This window comes from Apteryx mantelli, chromosome 7, assembly GCF_036417845.1.
Source record: "Apteryx mantelli isolate bAptMan1 chromosome 7, bAptMan1.hap1, whole genome shotgun sequence".
Classification (NCBI taxonomy): Eukaryota; Metazoa; Chordata; class Aves; order Apterygiformes; family Apterygidae; genus Apteryx; species Apteryx mantelli.
The window spans coordinates 32,995,302-33,010,752 of NC_089984.1; the positions used below are offsets into that span (position 1 = coordinate 32,995,302).

General features: G+C 44.8%; 1 protein-coding gene across 2 annotated transcripts in view; it reads right to left on the bottom strand.

Moving 5' to 3' along the window:
* Nucleotides 1–322: 322 nt before the first annotated feature.
* Nucleotides 323–15,451, bottom strand: part of XPNPEP1 (X-prolyl aminopeptidase 1) — a 40,083-nt gene continuing 24,954 nt past the window's right edge. Inside the window, exons 14-20 of one of the 2 annotated variants that reach the window (XR_010884747.1) lie at nt 14,870–15,043; nt 13,921–13,997; nt 13,124–13,222; nt 11,854–12,121; nt 9,793–9,898; nt 806–901; nt 323–482 (exon numbers count right to left, since the gene is read on the bottom strand). Coding sequence is in view for 1 of the 2 variants with exons in the window: in XM_013955861.2 (XP_013811315.1) it covers nt 11,996–12,121; nt 13,124–13,222; nt 13,921–13,997; nt 14,870–15,043 (476 nt within the window). In the remaining variant the exon portion in view is untranslated. Of the gene's footprint in view, nt 483–805; nt 902–9,792; nt 9,899–11,585; nt 12,122–13,123; nt 13,223–13,920; nt 13,998–14,869; nt 15,044–15,451 lie in introns of those variants that run through there. The other variant, XM_013955861.2, reaches the window with a different exon arrangement.

Here is a 15,451-nt window from a genome sequence, read left to right on the forward strand (position 1 = left end):
CAGGCAGAGGAGGGTGAGCCCTGTCTTGGAGCCCATCTTCCATCCCAGGACAGGGCCAAACCGATGAGTGAGCTTACTCCCAGGGCAAGGCTGTTTCCTGGGGCCAGCCCACACTTTGACAGTGCCAACATCGCTTGCTAGAGTGCTGGATTCACGTAATCTCCATCTTCCAATCCACATCATGCTCAGTGAGCTGGACAGGCATCAGTCTGTCCTCTCTGAGACAGAAGCGGAGAGTGCCGTGCATTTAGGCAATGATTAATGCAAGGTCCGTGTGACTTTATAATTAGGCCTGGTAGGATCCAAGGTTTATTTTTATTGAGAGTTGACAGTTAAAATCAACATTAATTTCTGGTTGCAAGCATTTACTGACAGTTACAATTTCTGTTCAGTGCCCCTCTCCTCACCTCTTGGCTGGGGCCCACAGCACCTCCTTGACTATCGGCATCTCCTTCACTCTCAGCTTGGGTCACTCTCAGAATCTGAAGTCGATAAGAAATCACAATCAGTGCTCCAGGAGCAAGACGCAGCACAAAAAAACAGTGTCTATCAATACTTAGCAATTAAGCATTGAATCCTACTAAGCCTCCTTGTGGCTATGCTGAGACTTTACTATAAAATGGGTTTACAGCTTTTGGAGGAAAGGTACTGTGAGGAAGGACGAGGCAGCTGGGTACCTCTCTCAGTCGGGTTGCCCATAGTACCACAATTAACAATGCATTCAAGGCAGTATGTTCCAGGAGGTGCTACATTTCAGCCCGGGCTTCATAAGGGGCTGGTTATCCCTAAATAAAGGTTGTCTTACCTATTGCTTCCTGCCCAGGAAGAATTTGCATCATTGACTCACTGGTGGCTGCAAGGCAACTGCACAATGGAGTGTTGCAGAAACGGCTAACTGCGCCTGTGGAATGAATAATAAAAGGCCTCTTTAAACAGCACACTTCCAAAAAGGGCCTATTTTTTAAGCAACGCAGCACAGGCACCTGTATCCTGTCACCTCAGCTCTGCAGCAGCAGGACAGCAATGCTCTTTGACTAGTTAGCAGTGAGGAACACTTAACACTATGAGACATCTCTAACACCCCATGCGCTGCAAAGTGTGCAGGTATGATTACCTGTGGCCTTCAGGGAAGGAACTGCAAAAGCATCAGTGCCCAGTTATTTGCTTTGCCAGGTGGAAACCTTGTTCTCATCCCCCTGTGAGAACACCCAAAGACAGTAACATCAGCAGATGTTTCTGCCTCAGGTGGCAAGCCCTTTTAAACTGCCTTGCCATAATCTAGATGAGAGGTTAGAAGAAACAGGTATTCTCATAGCTAACTTATGTTAGCAGAGAGGGGATGCAGTCTGCTAGTTAATCAGAACTGGCATATGGTGTTGCCAGCTTGCGGATGCCAAAGCCTGGGTCAGCCCACAGTTACACTAGCATTTTTAATCCAGCTGTATTCAAAATCTGATTAAGGGCAATGGGACTATAGTTTGAGTGAATCGACCTGTATTTGAAACATTTTTTAAATATGAATGGTTGAGAACTTTCTAAATGATATGGTTACTTAGGAAGTGATAACACAACGTTCCTTGCAAAGGAAGATTGGTGAAGGTTCAAGGTGGAAAGCATTGCCCTAGGAGGAGAGGTTTTAATGCCACTTGAGTCTTGGCTAGTCACTTCAACACGGCTTATCTACTTCAATTAGCTTTAATGATCCCAAGATGACTGAGAGAGAAGCCCTGTCTGCTTGTCAGGTCGGTGGAGAAAGACAATAACCCCCAACCCTACTGATATCCATGCTTATCGATAGGTATTGATAACAGTCGATACCTATCAATATCAATACCTATTGATAGGTATGGAAATTGATAGGCATCGATGCCTCTCGATATCAACTGGGATCAATGTCAATAGGCTTGGATGCCTACCAAGAGCAAAATCAGTCTGGAGACTGAAAGCTGTCAAGATCAAAAGATATTGATGCCTATTGATAAGTATCGATATCAAGAAGGACACTTCAAATCACAAGTATGCTAAATCATTTCTGAGGTTGCTGATTTCTCCACTGACTAGAAAGCAAACATAGGGTAGCAGCTCCAGTGGCTTGGTTTGGTAGGATGAACACAGTTTGACATGTCTTAGCTGCTACTTTTGTTTCTCAGGAGTTGTACAACTACTGAGTCAGGAATTTTTCAGCAAAATTTTTGAGTTTGGTTTTGTTTTCTTAACTGAGACATTCCATTTCTTTGACATTCAATCTGTACACAGGATAGAGCAAGGTTTGATCAGTTTCAAATCAAAAGAGTACTTTAATACTGTTTCAAAAATTGTCAGAATGCCTTGGTTTGACAATTTCTAAATGGAAAATTCCCAACTTCTAAATAAAAACTTTTTTTTGCTTTAAAAACTAATCCTACCAGCTAAATTTAGTTAGAAATGTCAGTATTTACACAACATTTTCTGAAACAACGAAAATGAAATGTTTTGATTCATGTCACTTTTTTCAGCACAATAATTTTTACAGGTGTTTGGTTAGCAAAACTTCTCATGGCCTTATCTTCTCATCCCAGTTCAAAACTGACAGAAAAGAATTACCCTATCAAATATTTTCAAAAGACAGAAAATGAAGATTTCCTGTCCATCTCTTGCTTTGACCAATTCTGAAATCACAGTGATTGCTGCGGTACAGTGCTCATATGCTTTTTAAAATAGTGCAGGCTTCTGAAGGGAAAAATGGAATGACAATTCTGTAGTTGACTTTAGTTAATTAAATAAAAAGAATATTTGGGCAAATAAAAAAGAATTCTTCCCAGATCCTGATCTGATCAAGCTGTGCTCAGAAATATGCAATTTGATTATCCTTATTTTAGCAAACTGACTGTCAGGCTTTGTGATTCAACAGGAAGACGTGCTGTTAACAAGTCGGGTATTTATAGTGCAGATGTCAATTCTGAGTATTTAATCATAGCTTACTTTGATTTGTCCACAGCTCAGACAAATGAGCTGGCTGTGCCAAGGTTAATGGAAGCGTATGGAGCTGGTCTGGGGTTTTTGCTCCATCAATGCTGTTCAGCTTGCAAACGCAGTGCCCCATGGAGCAGGCGTAGCCAGCTCCAGGGGATGGCTAAGTAGTAAGCTGAGTGAAGGTCCTTCCTGCCTGGTTCAGGCACTGACCATCTCATTAGCACCCACAAGATGCTGTGTTTGCCTGGTGCCCACTATGGGTTCTGGGACAGCCAGGCTAGAAAGAGGAGGAGGCCTGCAGAGTCGCAGTGGCCTGGTCACCCTTTTTGAATGCGGGTCAAAGATGAGTCATGCCTGTGGGATTTTCTCATTCTCCCTACCGTGACCCTAGAAAAAACAATTTTCCTATATTCACTTTGCATCATTTAAACAAATTCAGCAGTGTTGTCTTTGCAGAGCGGAGTTTAGTGAAGTCCCCATTCTCGGAGTTGTTATTGTGCAGCCCCTTGTCAGATGTAACACATTTGCACAAAAGGTGGCAACTTGTGACAAACACAGCAAAGATTCTGGGTGAGGTCCTGAGCTGAAACATGAAAGAAGAGAAAAGACCATGTGCTCTGAGCCTGCACTCTCCACTATTTCAAAATAACATTTGGTCCTCTTAGCCAAAACACCTGCAGCTGAAATCTCATCAGAGGTGTGTTAGCTCTCTCACTCCATCCCTCCAGTCACTGTAGTATGGTGGAGTCACTATTCCCTGAATGGAGACCTCTAAGAAAACCTGTAGGAAATATTGCTGAAGCAACAAGTGCTGTTCTTCACTCTGAATTAATACTTAACCACCACATCAGTGTGAGGCTAGCAAGCGTTGGGGTTGCTGGAACAAACATCTGTACCAAACGTACGGTATGCATATATGACTTCTGACTTCTACATTAGGCAATTGCATCATTTACCTAATAAATCTTATAATTAGCTAATTACCTAATGATGAGTTTCTGAAGGACCATCCATCCCTGCATAGATGCCAGTCTAACTGGTACTTGGAGAAGGATTCTGTTCCTCACATCCCTCAGCATGACTGTTCAATGAAGAAATGACCCCCATATTTTTTTGGGGGGTCCCTTCACCAAGGATCAGGGTGGCTGGCTGGTCCTGCAGCTCCTTCTACTCTGCACCCACTCTCCCCTCCATCTCTGCTGTGGGCTCCATGGGTCTCCCTGCCACGCATGCTCTGAACTTAGGATCTACAAAGCTAGGCACAGGGATGTCCACCACTCAGACCACACTACTACATCCCTATTCTATCAGCCATCACCAACACATCACCCTCCTGAGGCCCATACTTTCCTGTGTAGCTCTGACGACAGGAGATGGACAGGCCCACTTGTAGCCTCTGCTATTGCGTGAGACTGGCACAATCCACTGAGTACATCCCCAGCTAATAGGTAAATAGCCTGGTTCACGTAGCAGTGCAAGAGAGCAATCATGAGAGAAACAGCACAGCACAGTGCTTGGCCTTATAAAAATCAGATTGCGCCCGAAATCACCTCCTCACCTCTAAACTGTTGGAGAGGATGTGGAGCAAAGTTACCTGAACTCCTCCACCTTGCATGAGCTCACGCAGAGCACTGGCACTGGGAAGGAGAGGCGGTTACACCCTGGACTGACACCCTTCTCCATCCAGCCTCAGCAGATGTTGTTATCGCTGGGAACAAGCCAGTGCTGCACTGCAAGACTGTGCAGTTGTGACAGAGCTGGGCACTGTTGGGGGCAGGTGGCCCAGAGGACAGCACATCTCACCCAGATACTGCATCGTGCAACCTAGGTTAGAAAACTGAATGTGACCAACGTGATAAGCCCTGGCCTTGCTTGGAGGCAGCAATAAGACTGCTAGTCCTCCTCGTGCATCAGAGACCCGTTCCTGCCCTGCTTTAGGCAGCCCCTCTCTGCACATGCCCCAAGGAGAACAGGAACAGCCCAAACTTTCTGCTCACCTGCCTGTAAAAACCCCCATTGCTTCCATCATGCCATGAGGGGGGGCTGCTGGGAGGCACAGAGGCTGCCGACATGCAGTGGACAGAGGCCTCCTGCCCCAGACCCCTTAGAAGGACCTGCTGTCATGCTGCCATCCCCACTTGCCCAGTAGCACACACAGGGGCATTTATGAAAAGTTGGTTTTTGAGTGCCCAGAGAAGGTGCACAAGCTGATCTTGTAGCATTGAGATGATAAAAGCACACCCTGAAGAAATGAATAATTGAAGACCAGGCCTAAATATTAATAGCATACAAGGGGAAGAAGACACTTTCCTCAGCTTTGCACTTAGCCAAGCTGCCTGTTCAGATATGAGTAGAGATGCTCTCACAAGTGCTCCAAGCTCCTTAAACCCCTCCCCTAAGTCTTTTGTGCTCTAAACTAATGCCATCTTTGTCTGAAATTCCCCAGCTCATTTTCTATTCAAACCTCAAGAGGAATGGTGGTGTTTATGGGAAGATGTGATCCAAATGCAAATGGAAACAAAGGACGCTCTCCGACTCCTCTGTCACACACAGAGCAGAGAGCAGCATCTGTACAGGAGAGGACATGCAGAGCCATGCGAGGGGGGCAGGGACATGGCGACCAGGGTACTTAGCGCAGCTTCTGAAACTCCCAACCAGAGTTGCTTAACATGATGTCCTTTTTTAAAAAGAAAGGCACTGAGATCACATGCTGAAAGTTGAGGTACATTGATGCCACTGCTGCTGGAGGTAAGAGAGGAGATATCGAAGGTTCATGGTGGATCCTCTCCGCTCAGCTCACACTCCGTTTTGGGAGATGTTTACGACAAGCAGGCTCCAGTGGGCCACAGTCCCAAACTGGTTTTTAAGCACAAGTCAGTTGCACTCAAAGGGGACAGGACTTTGTGCTCACCTAGCTGCTGGTCCATATAAACTGCCCCAGTGACTGCTGGAAGAAAGGTCTCAGAGCTGAACGCACACACAGGAGGGGAACTGTCATCAGTCGCTGAGGGCTAAAGGCTCCAGGGACACCACGAGCCAAAGCAAGTCACTGACAGCTACATGAAAAATGGACAAAGGATTTGATTCGATTTTTTTCTTCAAATGCCATCAAACATCATCCCTTCTCATATCACCTGGTGTACAAATTGTCTCCAAAGGGAAAACCACTCCAAGGCAGGAAATGGCTCAGCAGATGGTGACCAGTGGGAGCAAGGCAGTGAGGTACCCCAGGAGCCCAAGTTCCGCAAGAGCCAGCAATGAGCGGCTCCGAGGACCGCACATCCCATCACAGCCACGCAGGGCAGCCTCACGGCTGAGACACCAAAACTCCCCTTCAGCCTTCACCAGCCCTCATGCCATTAAAACAAAAGCAATGTATTACTTTTTTTAAAAAGAGTTTTTGTCTTGATCCTCTCTTATGATTTTGGCTGCTCTCTGCTGGCCCCTCTATGTTTCCTGTCTATTTGCAGCCAGGATAACTTCCAGAGTTACACACACTAGCAACATTTGCCTCATGATCAGGCACTGGGTTGGAATCAGGAGATACAAGATTCCATCTTGACCCAGTCGCTGGCTTGTTAGATGAATTTAGACCACTATCGTTACCATTTTTCCATGCCCAGTTTCTAAACCCTTGAATTGTCTTTTGTTCCATGTTTTACACCTTGCTGTCTCAAATGGCCTGATTCTGACGAATTTCCAGGTTATCTCAATAATAATCTGAAAACAGACTTATTGAGACGGTGTTCCCTATGTTAATGGGGAGTTCTCTTAATAAAATAAAATAAAATAAAATAACTTTCTATTACACTTATTTAATTTAAAGTATCTCTGCTGGGTGGGGATTAACTGGGGGTTTCTCTGAGGCACTCTCTTGATTAAAGAAATTATTCCATTTACTGATTGCATCATCTCTGCCCAGAAAGCATTAGGTTGGACAAAACACATTTGGACTGCAGACTGCGTTTGGCTTAGTCAGCTGTGGGATGCAAAGGATATTGTCATTTGCAGCTGACACTACTCTTGAGCACTGTTTCAAGCTTTTTAGTGATGGCTGTCTGTCTGGAGATCAGGAAGCGTTAGTCCAAAATGAGCCCCGAGAGAACTGCAGGGTCAGAGGGACACTGAGAGCCCAGCCCAGTACTGAGGAGCTGGTTCAGCCCCAGCCATGTGCGCAGTTTTTCAGTGAACTGAACCCAGACATGAGCCCCTTCTGCCTAATGTTCTGCAGGTGTTTGAGCATTTTACATTCAACAGAGCTGCTCTGCATTTGCAGAGACCAGTGTGGTTTGCTCTGCCTCCATTTCCCCAGAGGGACAATTCAGGCTGGAAGAATTTTACCAGGGGTTGAAATTGGATGAAATCAAGCTTCCTCTAACTGCAGCCCTCGCCTGAACAGCCAACAGAAGAGAGATAATAGCACTGACCAACTTGTCCATTAGCGAAGCCTCTAGCAGGCTTATTCAATACGTATCTCCCTCCAACCCCACATCCCCATACCCCACCACCAGGACATCACTTCCAAACCCCTGTGCTGTGAGCTGATGCTGGCTGGCTGGCTGTCCTGTGTGTCAAACCACCATACCTCTGCCTCCTACACCTCTTCAGCATGGAGCTGCAGCCTTGACCATCAAACCCCTTCCTTCCCAGGGAGCAACACAGAGAAACTATAGGAAATCAGAGGCCTTTTACAGGGTCAGAATGGTATTACATTCCCATTTCTTTTTGATGCTAACCTTTGTCAGACACCCATCGCTTCACAGCGGCACGGAAACAAACATGTCTGTGGGCATCTGCCACATCCCAAATTTAGAACAATTTTTAACAAGCTGGAAAGAGCAAAATAAACAGCACTTGATCTGAGAAGCTTCCATTCTTGACAGTGTCCCCAGAGGTGGTGGAAAGCCAAGAAGATAGCTCCTTGCTTTAATTGATACATTAAAATTCTTCCAGGCTGCTACACAACTGTTAATAGGCAACTTAATTAAACACTAACCCAGTTCATATTTCCACCCTCCAGAGGCTCTTGTTTCTTTTTTTTTTTTCTTATTACAGCCAAAGCCATAGGGAGTTTTGTCCTAATCATGTAAAACAAGCTGAGGGCAGTGACATGAAGCAACTTATTTAACTCCTGATCTCCAGACACCACAGCCAAGTGCCCGGGCCTGCGCTTTCTCCCCTAAAAAGCAGACTTAAGGAAATGATCTCTCCCCTTCTGCTGCCCCACAGGAAGGGGTCCTACTGCCCCTGTTTGAAGAGAACAGCTCAAGGCAGATTACTTCCCACCAGGCAGGAAAGGGAGCAGGGAGCAGACCTGGGACTCTGTGAATTAGGTGAATTGCTACAGGGAAGCATGAATACATGGCAAAATCCGTAGCACCAGAAGTCTATTCACCCCCACTGAGCGCTAAAAGGAGCTGGGGTCAAAGACAGTCCCTCTCCAGGCACCAGGTGCAAACACACTGATGTTTTAGGCAGTAGCCTGAATGGATGAGTAGCCTCATTTAGCTCCTCATCAACATCTTCCAAGATGCAGGCTTGCTCCACACTGTCCTCAGCTATGCACTGCCCAGATGACAGTCCTCCACAGGCCCCACACAACAGGGAGAGGATAAATTGCTTGCAAAGGAAAGAGGGCGTCATTTCCTCTAAGCTGGTTCCCAGGAGAGCTTTAATATCTGGCTGCTCCAACTGCCTGATTCAAACTATCACTATCCCCTGAGGAAACCACAGGAATAAGTGTCCATGCTCCACAACGCATCCTGGCCTCCAATTGTTACAGGGCACTAATCTACTGTCGGCAGCTTAAGCGTCCAGCTGATTTTGATGAGTTTGCCAAGGAGGTCCTAAACAATGGTGTTCTCAGAAGCTTTCTTTTGCTTTTCTAACACCTACTGGGTTAAATCAGAACTTGCTCTAATAGCTGCTGTGGGAAGTGATGGGTTTAACAGTCATTTGAACAAATAGTGGAGTTTCCATTACAGGTGAGTTATGAGCCATTTAAGTTAAAAAACAACTGGATTTTACTGCTGCCAAGCACACTTAACATAATACCCACAGATTGAGGAAGGAAGGGTGACTACAGAGAAGCCAACCAATCACCCAGGTTATGGAGGGAGTGAGCATTTGTTGCTTGTGATAAATGAATACAAATCCTTCTACTCAAGGAGAAATAGTCTATTTGTCTCAAAAGCCTTGTACACCAACAGGCACATTGCCAATGCACACGTCACGATTCGTGATTGAATGGTGAAGTTGATGCGGATTTTCCTCACTGAAAAATAGGGTCTGTCTCCTGCTGTAACATTTTTATTCCAAGAGAAACAAAGAACTTTATAGCCCCCAAACATAATAATAGCAGAGCTAGAGATTTCTAGGACAAACACTACCAAACTGAGCTGGGCAGGAGAAAGAGCAAGTGAAATGCTCTGGCAACATAAATCAGGGCAGCCACGTTGACCTTGGGTACAGTTTGTATCTGCTGAGGTTCTGGCCCAATGGGTAGAAATTGAGGCATATGGTGCTTATTCCAGCAACCATGTCTTAGCTGTATAAAGAGCAGAAATCTGCCTTGTAGCATCAACTGAAAGTGTTAGACACTCACTGGGTTAGAAACCTGTAAAACTGAACGGCTTTCAAATAGACCACTAAGCATTTTCCTATTGAAAATGCCTCTTCCTCCCTGCACCAAAAAAAAAGCTTTCATTTAAAAAAATCTAAAAAAACCCCAACATTCAAATAAAATGACATCTTTCACATGAACCGTTTATTCTATGGTCGTTTCTGAGGATGGCACCTTTAATTTAGAATAAAACCCAAACCTGACAGAAATATGCCTACCATTCATTCTTTTCCTTGCTCCTCTTCTCCTTTTTTCCTTCTTTCAGGAGAGGGGAAGGGAGAGCCCGTCCAGAGAGAGCAGTCACTCAAGGAATAAATCAAAAACCTGGAAGAAAAAAAAAAAGCCAGCTTTAATTTCCATTGGAAATCTGAAGCATTTGTCCTTGCGTGAGAAGAAACCTACCCAGGCTGGGACTTTGCCAGGACATCCAGGACGCCATCCTTGGGAACACCTGCAGTCATAGGCTCTGGACAGCCACCTGTCAGCAGTACAGCCCCCGTGGGCCTACGCTGACCGGCAGAGTTGTCTGCTTAAACTTCCATGATCATCCTGGAAAGTAGCTGTTTTCTTGCCTTAGAAATCTACACAACTGTTAGCTTACACAGCCTGACGAGGCTCTGTGGTTTCAGGCAGTCAACTGGTAACTCCCTGATCGCTCAGCTTCACTGCATGCAAGTTGATTTTGCTGAAAAATTCCCATTTTGTCACTGTACAACCTGTTTAGAAACCCCCCACACGTTCTTTGATCCTGTAGCACAGGCAGTACCTAGAGAGGCAATATGCATCTTTGGAAGAAGCGCTTCTCCCTGTTCCTTTTTAGCAGATGGCACATACCCAGGAGAGACCATGGATCAGTTGATATGTGACCCTAATTTCTCATAGACACAGTTGAGATGAAAAATAATACTTGCAAGGGGTAGCAGGAAACCACTTGGATTTTTAAACATATATTCTAGGAGTGCAAAAGTGAACTTTTAAAGTGCCGACTGCACTTTTATTTTTTCACTTCCTTGGACAATATAACTAGAAGGCCAGGCAACTTAATTCCCTGGAAAGTTTATCTTCCCAAATCATGCCTGTTTAACTCCATGATACTATCTCCACTTTCAAAAACTCAAGGGAAATATTAACTCCATGCCACTTAACAGAGATTAATATTTCCCTCTTAGAATTTCTTGGGGAAAAAAAAAAATCATGAAAATTTTCTTTTGTACAGGACATTGCTTTAAAAGATCAGGAAGCTGAGTGGCTGTGACCTGACTGTTCCTTTTAGATTTAAAACTGACCTATAGTTTGATCAAAATGTTTCTAGTATAAATGTAAAAATGGGCGCTTCTTTTAGTGAATATATTCTTACACCATCATTTAGCATTATGGCCAATGCTCTGATTTGCCTGCACACAGTGACTTTTCAGAAGAAAGGCAGACCACAAGACTGTGGAGCAAAGATTCCTCCTTCCCGGGTGAAAAAGGGTGGAAGACTCTACCGTACATGTTTAACTTGTAGTAGTTTGCTTAACCACTAGATGTCTTCGTGCACTGTCTAGCAGTCCAGAGCGTGGTCCCTGGTGACGAAGGGCAGACTCATCTTGAACCAAAGCTGCACAACGATCTTTTGCCCATTGTATGCAGTATTTTTTTACTTCATAATTGTCCAGGAAAAACTAAGTCCATGATACTGCCCACTTTTCCTGCACTGCCAAGAGCTATACAAGCATTCAGTGAGTTACAAAGAGACAGAAGTACTAGCCTGGGTGCTGTGCATGCATAACCCTCTGCTGAGTGTCACTACAGCCCTTCCATGGTCTGTAGTAAGAACCAACTGCTCCCATGAGGTCTTTTCAAAACATCCGCCCAACTCCAAGCACAGGGCAGTTCTATACATATTTCTTGCTGGATGGATGCATATACAAAGGTGGAATTGTCTGGTCCTGTGCATTTACTATGCCTTTCTCCAGGCTGGCTAACCCAATGCATCACTGACTGCAAAAGAAAGCAGATGGAGCAAACAAAGGGTTGGAAACTTTTATTCAGTGATCAGCCCTGCTGTGTGGGTAGCATATTAGCAACTGGAACCCAAGTATGTAAAAATACTGAGTTTTCACAGTGAAAAAAATTAGACAGTATAAAATATTCCAGTATTGTCTCTTAGAGCCATTATTTCAATAAGACACCCCTTTCAAAGGCAACATGCTTCTTTATTTTGTTTGTTTTCTATTTCCCTCCCCCCCACACACCCACCCCCCTCAAAAAAGCATTCAGACAGGAACCCTCCTTACTTCCACATAGGGATGGGGGAGACACTGAATGAAATCCCTCTCTTGATTTCCAAAAGCTTAAATCAAAGAATGTTCTCCCAGTGGCACTGCGATCATTATGACACCATGCGGCCCTGCTGTTCCACCGGAGATGACCATGTCGCTACTGAACTTTGAGGGGCTCCGTCTCCCGAATCAACCACTGAAGAGCTTCGTGTCGGCCTTGCCTCTCCAGTTCTGCTCCAATTACTTCCCTGCATTTCTGATGGTAGTCATTCACCCAGTTACACTAGAGAAAGTGAAGGGCACAACATTCAGTATAAACGAGAAGAGTTGGTACCCTTACAAGTCACAGACACAGCAAAATCTTTGGCTCTCATGAACAGCCAAAGACATTCATATGCCATTAAACTCTCTGCGATTAGGCTGTTTGGCTCTTGGGATAAGCTCTTGCATCAAAGAGACAGACTTCTGATCTATGAAAATGACTTGCAAATTTGATGGGGTGGGAACTGAAGCAATTAGTCCTGGGTTTTCAGAGGAGTTAAGGTTCAGTGAGACTGAAGTGTATTAAGTCTTTGCAAATCTGCCTCCAGCAAGCCAGAATAACTGCCTTGCAATGGTCTAGTAAACAGCTTTGCAGATTTGTAACTCTGAACAATGCAGTCCTGAGACACAAGTTGCCCTACTGATCCAAACAGGTAAGCTTAAGGCAGATCTTGGTACTCCTCACAGTATTCTTCAGAAAAGGAAATGCAAATAGGATCATCATTCAGAGAAGGAGGATGGGTTGAGGCAAAGTGAAGAGTGTGCTAGAAAAAAACATGATCAAAATGCACCATTGGTGTCTGCTCACAGTCCGCATGTCCTGCAAAGCATGGCATGACTGAATGGATTGGTCACAAGTAGATAGTGACAGCAACATGGGACATTCATTAGTATAAGTTCTGGGGAGAGAGCACGATAGACTGACAGGAGCAAATAAAGGCAGGGGTAGAAAGAGAGGAGAAGAGAGAACATTAAATATGATATCAAAGGAACTACCAAAGCAACAACATTGCAGCGGTCCCCACAGGCTTTATCACAGAATAATTTAATTGGGAGGGACCTCTGGAGGTCATCCAGTCCACTTTCCCATCCAAAACTGGGCCAAATTTAAAATTAAGTCAGAGTACTCAGGGTTGCTCTCTGAATTTACAAACTGGAACAGAGGTCAGTGGTTGTCATACACTAGAACCAGCTCATTCTGTTTTATTAAAAGAAGGGAATGCAAACCTACTGTTTCTCTCACCTCTTTTTGTGTCAGCAAGTTTACATCAATCATTTTCGTCTGGATTGGAACCAGGGTTAATGGTTCAAAAGTCAGGCTCCCTCTGTTTTTGAAATTATACTGCAGCAGAAAGACAAAAGGGGCCATTAGTTCTTAGAAACCACCCTTGCCAGATCACACTTACTCTTCAGTTCTTCATGTCACAGGCCATTAAAGAACAATCCTTGTAACAGTCAGATCAGAAGGTAGCAACTTATAATTACTTTTTTCTGGATATTTCAGGCAATATAAACCATAGTCATTTCCCTCAGTAGTCATTTTTAAAAGGCCATTTCCCACGTCACAACCTGAAGGGATTGGGCTTGACGACCATATGGTCATTTCCAGTTTTACATTTCTAAAAGCATAACCCAGCCACACTTGCATTTAGCATGTCAAAATCTGACTTTGGTGTTGGTTCTACTGCCACTAGGGGCTCTCAGAGAAGCAAATCCCCACTTGAGAAGATACTCTACAGCAATGTGCCAGTGCTGCATTAAAAATGATTCTGGTCTTTGATATCCTGAGAGAAAACTTTTTAAAACAACTCTCACATACAGATTTCAACCTACGGAAACTCTGCAGAAGTAGAACTGTCTTCAATGTCTCTGTTAACAGGGGAGACTTAGAATCAGTCTTCACCATGGCAGGGTTTTGGAGAATACCACTCATGAGTAGCATTTAACTGTCTGCAGCATGGTCCCATCTCAAGTTCCAGTACTTTAAGTCTTACAACCACTGACACATGGAGAAAAGTGCAACTTGAGCAAGTCATTCACCTTGGTTTCAGCTGGGATCACAAGGACAACATTTTCTATTCGGATCCCAAAGGACCCATCTTCATAATACCCAGGCTCTGCAAAAACAGACAATAATCAGCTAAGCCACACAGATACACCATGTAAATATTTATTCCCTATGGGCAAACTTCTTCTCCAAGGTTTTAGTCCACTGAAGTTGCTAAACAATCTTGACATCAGGCATCCGGAGAGGCAAACAAATTTCTGACTCTACTTAATCTGCACAAAAGCCCCGAGCAAGGTGACAGCAAAAGTCCTCAACAAGAGAGGAGAAACCAGACAGACAGCCCTCAAGCTCACAGAGCCTCCTTCTAAGTCAAGGGAGAGGACAGTACATGTGTTCACATTACCAAAAAACTTAGGAAAAAATTAATCTCTTTATGACAAGAAGGTCCCCCAAAACAGTTACTTTAGAGGGTGCTTTCCCAGGTTTAGCTTTTCTCACTGGAAGGACTTTGCAGCCCTGAAGGAATAAGTCTTTCAGCAAGCCCCACTAGGTAGTTAATGCACTGCAGGAGAAATGAGGCATGTAAATATTTAAGAGCTGCCTCAAAGATCCCATAGCAAAGACCAGATTAGCTCCTGAAAGCTTAGTGTCCATCTCGAACTGTAGCTAACTCTTGCACTGCAGAATGGGAGGCTGCATGGCAGAGCCAAGCTGGTCAGCAGCACAGCTCTGCTACAGTTTGCACTGTACAAAGCAGGGAGTGGGCCTGCAGCACCTGACTGCAAAGATGACTTATGGGAGGTAAGAGACCTAACATGAGAAGGTCTTTCCCTAGAGAGCTTAAATGACGATTAAAGTGACAAACTGAGGAGTAGGATCAGGGCTTGTGATCCCACCTTCCTGTTCCACCACTGTCAGATTTATTCCCTCCACATCTTAAGAGCACGCTCCCTTCCCCAATAGCAAGAGAGTCACAAATACCATCGGAGACAATCATGCCAGCCTCCAGGGGCTCGTCTGCAAAGGTTTTGTAGCTAATGCCACAAGGACCCTCATGTACGTTTAGGAAAGAGCCAACTCCATGTCCTGTCCCGTGCAGGTAATCCAAACCACAGTCCCACAAGGCAGAGCGGGCAAACGAGTCTAGAAGGTGACCTGCAGGCCAAGGGGAAGAGACAGATGTGGAGAGAGAACTTGATCAAGCCAGGCTCCCTCAGCGCTTCTGATAATCACACTGAGGGCTCAACCCTGGAGAACATGAAAAAAATATAAAGTCATTAGTTTGTTACAAGTTACAGGAGAGATGCTACCATACTTAGCAAGTCTGACATTCAAGCCCATTCTCAAGTAGAGAATCCCTCTCCCTCTCCAGTTACACAGCTCTTCAGAATATGGCCTGCATCACAAGCATTGCATTGCTGCTTACTCCAGCGGGGTTTTCAGGAAAGGATCTAGGGGTTGGATGCCCAGAGAGAATTCAGCACCTTTCTTAAAGGTAGCTGCACTAAGTAAACTCAAAGTGGAAGACCTGGCAATTGCTTTTGGTGAATTAACCAGCCAGAC